General features: G+C 39.7%; 1 protein-coding gene across 4 annotated transcripts; it reads right to left on the bottom strand.

Moving 5' to 3' along the window:
• Positions 1 to 1,204: 1,204 nt before the first annotated feature.
• Positions 1,205 to 8,760, bottom strand: LOC120494707 (uncharacterized). 4 transcript variants are annotated; one of them, XM_039694024.2, is made up of 2 exons: positions 8,640 to 8,760; positions 1,205 to 3,771 (listed from the first exon to the last, which is right to left on the bottom strand). In XM_039694024.2, exon 2 carries the CDS (start codon positions 3,767 to 3,769, stop codon positions 2,954 to 2,956), a length of 816 nt encoding a protein of 271 aa, XP_039549958.2. In that variant the 5' UTR covers positions 3,770 to 3,771; positions 8,640 to 8,760; the 3' UTR covers positions 1,205 to 2,953. The 4 variants fall into 4 exon arrangements, with proteins under 4 accessions (XP_039549958.2, XP_039549956.2, XP_039549955.2 ...); XM_039694022.2 differs by lacking the exon at positions 8,640 to 8,760 and adding an exon at positions 6,119 to 6,372; XM_039694021.2 differs by lacking the exon at positions 8,640 to 8,760 and adding an exon at positions 6,165 to 6,371.
• Between the last annotated feature and the right edge of the window lie 2,582 nt (positions 8,761 to 11,342).

The raw sequence follows: 11,342 nt of genomic DNA on the forward strand, positions 1-11,342 counted from the left end.
ATCTAGCAGCTTCTACAGCGGATGCCAACACGATAAGTCTTTCCATCACAGCCTCCTTTTCATGGCGCTGCTCTGAATAAGGTCTATTATTTTAATAAGCAAATCAGTGTAGTGCTTAGGGGGAGCTTTTTCCATCTTTCTTATCCAGCCGAAGACTTTGAAATAGTGATTCACTCTGTCATGTATGATGTGTACTTGTTGTTTTGTAATAATGGAGTGAACGCTGTGAGGTGCTATTTATTACAGCAACACTTTTTGCCGGTCTACCACAATTGTCTCATGGCTAGTTACAGTTGGTGAAAAATGCTGTTGCTAGAGTCCTAACAGTGACACAAAAGAGGGAGTACATCACCCCTGCTGTTCTCCAAGTGAAGGTATTGATTTTAAGATTCTGTTGTTTGTATAAGGCTATCCTGGGCTCATCTTGTTAGTTGTCCCCATCTTGTTGTTTTGCGGTTACTGCCCCACGTCCCCTTTTACAACTTAGGTATGTTCCTTCCTCAACTTTTAAATCAGTTTTTAAAATGCACTATTATTATTGAATTTCATCATTGATTGATATTGTGTGGATGGTTTATTGAATCTGTGCAGCTGTAATGAATTCCTGAATTCTGGTTTGTTTTGTCATGCGTTAGCTTGCCTGTGTTCTTTTTGTATTGGTTTTGCTCATGTTCTAATTCTGTTTCCTGGGTCTGTATTTGGTTTTGGCTGTTTTTAGGTTGTTTGAGCTGGGTAGTTTGCCAACTCAGCCCTGGAGTTTCATACCTATTGCTCCGCCCAGACCCTCCAAGCTAATCACTCCACCTTGGCCTGTTGACTAGTCAGCTCCACCATGGCTCGTCGCCCCCTGCAGCTCCACCGGGCTTTTTAGTCCCTTCAGCTCCATATCGGTTGGTAGTCACTCTGCCATCACCATGGACTTATGGTCTCTCCACCGCTTTGGCTCCGCCTTCTCTCCAGCACCACCTCAGTCCTCCAGCAAAATGCTGTTTAGTTGCTAAGCCATAATGCTCATTAGCCTTTTTGTTGATCAAATTGATTTAAATGTATTGATATAAGTCATCAGGTTTTGTCTGATCAATATTATAACTAATAGACTAGAAATTGTCACTGTTTAACTTTTTAATCTAGTTAATCGCCCTCCCCACACACACACACACACACACACACACACACACATACACACACAAAAAAAATCCATACATAAAACAGACATTTTATTAATTTAAAAAAAGTGGGGGGGAAAAGTACAAGGTTGCTGAAAATGTACTACAGATTTTCTTCTTTCGAATCATTACATCCATAATAATAATTCAAAGGAATGCATTATGCATGAATACAAAATAATTTACAAATTCACATGCAACCATACCAATTAATCTTTTAACAGTAAGACAATCTCAAAATACCGAAACACCAAATCAATGCAGAGAAAACCAGTTTTTCTGGGTGTGTACAAACAGTCTTACAGGATAACAGTGCAGTTCTACATTGGCCTTTTGCCATACACGTGAATATCAAACTTATGTAGGTCAGATTTCACATTTTATTTTCTGTTGTTGAACAAAGGTAATTCCTAACCAGGACATTTAATCATTATCCTCTTACCAGAGTACTCAGTTCACTCTACAGCTGACACACCATGTTCCATTTTTTAAACTGCAAAACAAGGGCCTGAAAACATAATGGCTGTTTTCAACACAATCTAATGTCATTTGTCTTTTGTTGTCAGAAGATGAAATTATCATAGTTTGTTTGAGGGTTTGAGAGCAGTGTTGTAGTCGAGACCACCTCACTCGAGTCCGAGTCGACACCGAGACCAGAGAGAGTCGAGTCCGAGTCAAGACCGAGTCCATAGAGAGTCGAGTCCGAGACCAGAGACGGTCGAGTCCGAGTCGAGACTGAGACCAGTGAGGGTTGATTACCTAATTTACTTTTATTTACTAAGAGAAATCCTTTTTTTTTTTTTTTTTTACTGAATTTACTTAGAGTTTAAAAAATATGATCAGTTTAGGGTAAAAAGGCCACATAGTAGGTGGTGTTAAAAGTAATTTTATTACAATTTGTCATGCGCAGTTGCGCACTAGAAAATCACCAATCACTGGGCGTGTCAATCAATTTAAAGAAATATTTTATTAACATACATTAATAATCATGAAAAATATTTTGAATGGAACTCGAGTGGACTCGGGAATAATTCCGAGTCCTAAAAAAAAAATGTTCGAGTACGAGTCAATTCCGAGTCCAAATGGACACGAGTCCATGACAAGACCAAGACCATTAAAATATGGTCTCGAGACCGAGTCCGAGACGAGTCCGAGTCTCGAGTACTACAACACTGTTTGAGAGTCTCAAAAAGTTTGAGACTATATAGAAATTTGAGTTGGACATTATATTTAATTATTATAGATGTGCCCTAATCCAAGTCAGATCGTTTGCTGAACCCGTTTCCCAAAAATCTTGGAAATGTGACCAAATGTTCAATATTTCAAGGAAGCATGGCATATTCATTCTGCATCACAGTAGCTGCCTAATATGTGAATTTGCTAAAACCCGGGTGTTCAAAAAAGTGAGATTCTTATCTGTGAATATTATGCATTTCTGTACCACTAGTGTTGCGTATATTAGAACTGCAATTGCAATTGCATATTAGACCTGCAAAATTCTCACTAAACAATGTTAAAGGCATCCAAATATCAATGCGTTTATTGATCACGACTGGACATTACAGGACTGACTCAGTCTTATCATTGACATTCATGGTAACTCTACACTATGGTGTGGTATATATATATATATATATACATGGCACCATCTATAGGTCACGGATTTAAAAATACAACAAAAATGTATATGCATAAAAACCTTAAGTGCAAAGTCATAATTCCAAAATAATCCACGTTTTTCTACGTGATGTTTAGCCTCACCGGAAAGAGAATTTAGCTAAAGCGGATTACTTCTCGGCGATGGCGGGTAGCATGCAAGCGCGAATGCGTGCTTCCTTCCACGCGCTGCGGCATTCCGCGATCCAGTGGGACACTATGGTCTGTTTGTCCATGCAGCGACTGCTCTTTCCCCTCCAGCCAGCAGGGGCATTGTCGAGCTTGTTGGAAATGCCGCTGCAAGCAGCCAGGCCCCCGTTGTCCAGCTTCTTCCTGCTGAGAGGTGACCGCTGCAGGACCGTTGCGGCAGTGACCGTCTCAGCCAGGCAAATCTCTGGGCAGCTGCTCTTGCGCGGGGCGTCAGCTGGCGAGGAACTGCAAGGGTACGTGTCACTGCGTGGCCGACGCGGAGGAATGCTCCCCCTTCTGGTGGGCAGCGCTATCGCACCTCTGTGGCTGTAGAGGTACTCCAGCGGATCTGCAGGGCTTGGGACGTCATCTCTGCATCCGTTGTCCTCCTCTGGGGCGGCTTGGGCCTGCAGTGGTTCTGATGGAGCAGATCTGGTGGTCTCTTTCTCTTTATTAACTTGTTCAACTGTCTTGTGGTTGCTCGTGGAGGTGTGGGGCAGTGGAGACTGCAGATGCTGGCGCAGGCGTTGCAGTCGTAGGCAGGGCTTTGGGGAATCCAAAGGGCTGATGGAGAGGATGTCACAGTCGGGCTCATGCAGAGGGAAGGTAGGCCGGGCCAGATGGCAGATGGAGAGGAAGTAGTCCTGTGTGGTGGTGTGCTGACTGTTGGTCTGGTTCAGATCCTGTACCAGCTCCTCATAGCCCTCCCTGATGGTGGGAAGGCCCCGTTTAGCCAGCAATCTGGACCTGGGACGCATGACTGTAAAAGCGGAAATAGTGCTTAATTAAATAGATATGATAGGGAGAAAAAAATGGGTAACTCATTAGTTTAGGGTCCAATTCTCATCATTAACTAGTATTAGCATGCATATTACTAATGGTTTTTTGTAATTTGAACAGTATTTTACTGTAATGTGACAACAGTATAATACTGTAAATAGCAAGGATTGGGGAAAATATACTGTAATTATTTTCTCCTGTAAATCATAAAAAAATCGAATTATTGTAATAGAAAATCTATTACTGTAAATAAAAATACAGTAGTTGTACTCATGAATAGAAAATACAGTATTATTCCTGTAAATTAAAATATGGCATTTGTACTGTAAATGAAAAATACAGTACTCATGCTGTAAATATTAATAAAGTATACAATTGTATTACTGTACATTAAATTACAGTAGTGCTACTGTAAACACTTTTACAGTAACTTACTGGCATTCCTTTTTGTGTACTTACAAAGCACATATTAATGCCTATTCTGCACAATATTCTACATATACTTAATCCTTCCCAATACCCAAACTTATCAACTACTTTACTGATTATTATTACTGAGGGAAAAGTCAGAGTTGGACCCTAATCTAAAGTGTGACCGAAAACAAAAAATACATATAATATCATGATAACACGTTACAATATGTTCCCATTAGATAACATGCTTTCCCTGACAGTAACTAACAAAGCAAGTTCAACTGTTCATTGTTAGCTCAGGTCCATTAAATAATATCAGATTAATAAATGTTTTTGTAATTTTGTTTGTTCATGTTAACTAATGTAGTTAACTAACATTAACTACTCATTGTAGTGTTTACTTTAATATCTCAGTTGTTTCGACATACGCAATGAGATTAAATGGAACAAATGGAGACTTCGCACTTCAAGGTGTGGTCAAATTTGTGGGCAAAAACAGTCTTTCGTCAATAGTGTAGTGATGATGCACAGTTCACACAGAAGTCAAACCAAGCAGCTTTCTGTTAGTCAGCGTGACAAATCTGCATGACAAGCTTGAACCTGTTGCAAAATCTGCTCTCTGATCACACCGATTCTTATTGAAATGACTATTTTATCAGTGAAATATGCTAAACAACATATGTGACATCTAAATCTCTTGGTTAAAAACACTAAGGTTTGTTACATGAAGTATTATTCTTCCTTTAAATCAGCTGTGGAGGCAGCATAGGGTGGCAGTGTTCGACACGGAGCGCTGCCCCCACACATCATGCCATTCCTCATCTCGAACTGTTCCAGCGAAAAGCACAAAATATACAGCAAACAAATACAACAACCATTACTGATATACGTCTGCTGACAAACAGAAGTGAAACGGAAATGTTTACAAAAAAATATATTAATTTGAATTTTATATGCAAAATTGTTATTAAAAATATAATTCACTATAAACCCATTTGTATGATATGCTCAAGACAGGAATCCCTCTTGAAATATTCCTCAAATTCAAAATTTGAATACAACCATAACAACATAAATTAGCAATTTGCAACCATACAATTTGGTTTAAATAAGGTTCCTTTAGTAAACATTAAGACATTGACTAATAATAAGCAATACATGCAGTATTTATTCATCTTTTTTAATGTTAGTTAAACATCATCCTTACAGATATCAAATTCACCAGCATACACACATACTCCCACTCACAGACCTCTAATGCATCTCTTATTGGCTTTGACCCACATTATTTCTGTATTCATAATTAATAACAGCGTCATTTCAGAAGTTGATATTACCTGCTCAATCCTTCCTTAATGATGCTCTGTACAGCAAATGCCAGAAATCGATGTATATAATAGGAGGGATTGGTTACAGGAATATGTGCAAGCCCAGTCTCCATGACAACGCCTCTTCCCATCACTTCCCAGGCTGTGCTCAGATTTCACAGCAATCGGAGAGCACACACACACACACACACACACACCGTGAAGCAGCTCCTACACCACCCCCTGCCGCCCCATGCCCAAATCATCTGAACACCCCTCTTTATTGTGGCGGACCAAAGTAAACAACCCAGCATCAAATCCAACCCATCCCTACTTTCAAATAATTTCAATTGCCTAAACGTGCTTGGATTTTCCCAGGTCTCAAATGTTCCTACAACAATCCATGAAGGAAAAAAGAACAGCAACACACTTGAAGATCAACGCAGATCTGTCTTGCACATCTCATTACGACTGACATCTGGCGTGGGTCGCTGTTTCTGACAACAATTGACACAATTTGAAGCATCTCTGGCCCTAATCCTAAAATAAATTTGGAATCGTCGGATCGTGTTAGACGTAAAAACCTGAAGTATAACGTAACCATACCCTTCCCTGGTTTGTATTGAGGCCAGTGGTGCGAGTGGCGTCCCACCTGAGATGGGTCTCTCCGGCTGCCTGGTTTTGCTGTGGGTCTCTTATTCTTCCTCTCGTTTCGTCTCCTCTTCCCTGCCTTAGCTCAGAGCCTCCAACTGCTGCTACACACAAAAATAATGATTTTCTCCCGTCTCTCCCTCCCTTCTTCTCTCTTGCCTGTTTGCTTGCTCGCCCTCTCCCGTGCGCCTCTCTCTCTCCTCCCTTGGTCAGCGCTAAAAATAGCACCTTCGTTCCCGTCCCTGTGGCTGCGAAGGATCATTTGCAAAACGGATTTTACCGGTGTGGTGGGGAGAAAGAAACAGGAGAGGGGAAGAAGTTTGAATGACAGTATGGAAAAATAGTCTGAGGGAAATAAGAGAAAAGGAACCATACCCCAAATAAACAAATTGTGATTGACACATTGATTAAAAGAAGCCTAAAGTTAAAAAGGGACATGATATGCATATCAGTATTAAAAATACACTCAGTTGGTCACAATTTACATTATGAACTAACATTAAATACGAATTTCCACATTTATATTTACAGGTTTTAGGCAGTGTTAGGGTTATTATAAGTGAGAGTTTGTAGGTTAATGGTTAGGGGTAAAGTTAAAGGAGTAGTTCACTTTTAAAAAAACTTTTGCTGATAATTTACTCACCCCCATGTCATCCAAGATGTTCATGTCATTCTTTCTTCAGTCGAAAAGAAATTAAGGTTTTTGATGAAAACATTCCAGGATTTTTCTCCATCTAATGGATTTCAATGGGAACCAAACGGTCCAAAAGACAGTTTCAGTGCAAACTGCAAACTGATCAAAGGGCTTTAAACGATTTTAAGGGTCTTATCAAGTGAAACGATCGCTCATTTAAAATAAAAATAAATAACAAAGTTTAAGTTTTATAAGCTTAAATGGTCTCCTTTCTCTGTTAGGGTTGGGGTGTGATGCGCGTTAGCTTAAAAAACGTAAAAAAAACCTTATTCAAAACCTTATAAGACCCTTATTCATCATCTGGAATCGTTTAAAGCCCTTTGAACAGTTTACACTTAAACTGTCTTTTGGACCTTGAACCGTTTGGTTCCCATTGAAGTCCATTATATGGAGAAAAATCCTGGAATGTTTTCATCAAAAACCTTAACTTCTTTTCGACTGAAGAAAGAATGACATGGATATCTTGGATGACATGGGATTGAGTAAATTATCAGCAAATTTTTTTTAAAAAGTGAACTACTCTTTTAATATATATTTGGTTTTGGCGGAAATAACCCCCTGTAGCAGATCTATATAGGTGTAGCCTCGGAAGGAGGAGGGTTTCTGGAAGCGCTTTGGGTTTAGGGTGAGCAGCTGCTCATTGGCTGCTGATGCGCACAGCAACCAATCAGCTGTGCTATGCAGATAACGATGCGATCGTTAACAAAGTGAGTTAATGACCCATCAGCTTGCGCCATCTAGTGTTTCATGATAGCACTTTGTATTTAAAGTCGGCGTGAAACAGAAGCTGAGATTGTCATTTTTTCCTTGTTGTGACCTATATACGAGTGAAACACCTTCTAAAATTAGAAAAAAAATTTGGGCGGGGCTTGATTTCATCCTTCGGGAATTGATTGGATCGTTGTAGGTTGGGCGTCGCAAACAAAATGGAGGCAGATTTGAATGCGATTCTCTGAGAGGCGGCGCACCGATAGCCGCACCCTTTCGCCATTGCACATGACCGAAATAGAAGAGACGTCGTTTCGATGGGGGAGGGAAGGGTAATGTATTTGATTAAAGATTATAAGGGTACATGCATTTTAAGTGCACAGATAAATCATTTAAAACAACACTACAATATTACATATAAAAAGACGATTTGTCAAATTTGATTTCATGCCGACTTTAAGCCCACCTAATATAAAGTGTGACCGTGCACACTGGTCCATTCCTACCAAGTCAACAGTCATAATTTAATTTTCTAATATCATGCATTGCTCTCTCATGGTTGCTTTTGACAAGGAGGAAATGAGCAAATCAATTTTGAAGTAATTTTAGAGATATGCCTCTATTTTTTGACCTTGGTTTGCTGAGTGGTGCTGTTATCTTGAGTGAAGAGTGTTTATACAGCTATATATAGCTCCGTCTGCAGGTATATTGAGCCCTCAATGACCTTTCATCATGTTCACATTGCTGTCAAACAGTGGAAGGGCAGTAAACTTGTGAGCGTCAATATAACAAACAGCACGACTGTAAAGGTACTGCACGTGTAATTGAAAAATCAAGAAAATACACAGAGTAATCTTTTGTATATAATAGTCCTTAACTGACATAAACTCTCAGGAAAAAAAGGTATAAGCTGTCACTGGGAAGGCACCCTATAAAAAGGTTCTATGTCCCATTTAGGTATATTTGGTACTACTAATATTGAGATACTAATATGCACTCTTTAAGTACAAAGTGTCCCGCCCAAGTGACAGCTTTTTGTAAATAAACATGTTTTTGTCGAGCAAAGTCCGTTACCTGTGATGGTAGATCCCGTATATTCCACGTTTGTTGTAGTTATCAGATGTCAACATAAGCTTCATTAAAGGCAGACTGCCGTGTTTAAGCCACAAACATCATGTTCAGTCTTAAGTGTTTGTCTGACAAGAAAGGGTGTGAGAAAAAGAGAGAGGGAGTTGAAGGGAGGGACATGTAGAGAGAGGGAGGTGGTTGTTTTGAAGGTGGAGTAGTTTTAAGCACTTTTACAGACCAGCCCTGTTAAGTTCAATATAATGCCTTTCCATTTATCTCACTCCTGGTCAGAGGTCAAATGAGAAGATTTTCAGCCTGCTCTGATTGAATTCACTCCACTTAAATCAGTGTTATTTTAGCATCAAGCGTGTATAACACGCACGACTCAGAATGACTGCAGAAAGGGCAACTACACTTTAACAATACCGAGCAAGGAACAGAATGCAGGTTTTAAAGGAGCATTTCAACATTAATCTTTATTGAAAGTGGATCATATATGTAGTCAAAATGTAAAATAATTTTTGAATTTGGAACCCTCTTGACCTAGCCTAGAAATCTAGATGCACCCTAGCGGCAGCAAAAATTATTTTGCAGCAAAGTGTTGTCTAGCAACTCTCCGTTGACTTTCGAAGTGGAAAAAACAAACTCTGGTCCGGCCAGTGTTGCCAGATGTACGATAATTATCGTATTTGTACGATAATTCTGACCTCTGTACGATGTACGATCAATAATGAAAAAAATCCCATAATGTACGATAATTTCAGATTTTTGTGATCGGGGGTCATAATCATAGTGCTTCTATACTCATTGATCTAGCTGTTGATCTACGTCATGCTTGTGAGGAGAAAATGAAGGCGAGAGAGCACGGTATAAGGGAGAGACTGCGTGTGTGCGTCTCCCCCGCTCCCGTCATCAATCCAGTCGACTCTCTCGGCAACGCGTCATAGTTGGGGGGCGTGGTCGGCGTGGGGGAAAGCAGCGTATGTATTTGAATGACAAAAATGTCATATTGCGAGTCATTGACGGCTGCCGACAGGCAACGGTACATTGCAAAATGAACTGTAATAGGTTATGATTGCCTTTATTTAATTAAAAACTGGGTCAATGACCCACCAAATGGCCGGAGGTGTCGTTTCCAGACTATTATCTGGTTAAATCTCCAGGTAAGACATCGCGGTAGCTACTGGTAACATAAGCCTAACTGAATCAACTAAGTTGATATAAGTTATTGATAGTCCACAAAACCTTGTCACTTAACAACTGTACGTAACCTTCACTCCAAACTATTAATCCTTTTGTAAAACGGTGATCAGTAGTAACCTTGAAATTGCCGAGGGGTTTTGCTGACAGAATCCGAATTCTCACAGACTGCACTGTATTGAGCTGATAACCTTAAGCTGATAACGCTAATGTGAATGAGACATCCCTTAGGAAAAACGAATCTTGTAGTATTTTAGGACAAAATATTATACAATATTATGCAAAACATTACGTTATTCCTATGGGAATACTATAGTATTTTACAGAGGAAGCTATTACAGAACATCAGAGAAGTATTATAGAATATTATAGATGTATAATATTCTATCTATAATGTTTAATATTATAGATATTATAATATAGATTATATATTGTTATAATCTATATTAGATTATAATCTAATATAGATTATATATTATATAACCCAAGCCCCCCCCCCCCCCCCCCCCCCCCTCTCCTTTTGACGTGTGTACGATAATTTTCTTCCAAATACGATAATTTTGAGCTTCTGGTACGATACTTTGATATTTTCAATCTGGCAACACTGGGTCCGGCCAATCACATCGTGAATAGAGTTGGTGGGCGGGCTTAACACAAGGACGGCACGGCAGAGTGGCGACGGTTCTGCGCCGTGATTTCCATAGGTGATTTCCCTGCTACTTAAAAACAAACAAGATGCTGCTGGCGAACAGCGGTCTTTCGATTCGGCTTTGGCCGCGACTCTGGATGACTTGGAGTTAAGAGAACGTCACTTAAGTCATTTTTAAAAAAGGAAGATGAGTTCGGAGTTTTAAAAAAGGAAGATGTGTTCGGAGTTTTGAAGACAGGATATGGCAAAAGATATTTAATATATCAACTTGCTCCGCTGGAGGGAAAATGCATTGGACTCACTCATCCACAGCCGTTCTTTGCTCTGGTTGGTTAGCGCTATCCTATTGCGTGCAGAGGGATATTGAAAGACAACCTTTTATCCCGCCCCTCGGATTGAGGTATGCCAATTGTGAGTTCCCAGACCCAGACATCTTGATAGGTCTGGCTTGCCAGGCTACTCTTGACCAGTGATGGAATGTAACGAAGTACAAATACTTCGTTACTTTACTTAAGTACATTTTTCACGTATCTTTACTTTACTTAAGTAGCATTATTCTAGCCTAGAATAAATAGTGCATTTTTACTTTTACTTCGTTACATTTTGCAGCAATTATTATACTTTCTACTCCACTACATTTCTACAACTTCTGTTACTTTTTCGTTACATTTTCTGATCAGTTTTTCCCCTGCCAAAAACGTAATCTGACCGTAGGCTGCTACGTTCGTTGCACGTTTGTCTCACCAGTGACGTTTGGTTGCCATAGATACATGCGTCTTGCACGCAGTGTGTTTATCATGCAATTTATACGCGAAAATGTGTTTTTACATGCATAGGAAACACACCGTGTGTAATATACG

The sequence above is a fragment of the Pimephales promelas genome, chromosome 19 (assembly GCF_988280905.1).
Source record: "Pimephales promelas chromosome 19, fPimPro1.hap1.1, whole genome shotgun sequence".
In the NCBI taxonomy this organism is placed as follows: domain Eukaryota; kingdom Metazoa; phylum Chordata; class Actinopteri; order Cypriniformes; family Leuciscidae; genus Pimephales; species Pimephales promelas.

What these genes read in the sequence shown, in the direction of transcription:
- LOC120494707 (XM_039694024.2), bottom strand. Translation starts at nt 3,769, where the DNA reads ATGCGTCCCAGGTCCAGATTGCTGGCTAAACGGGGCCTTCCCACCATC.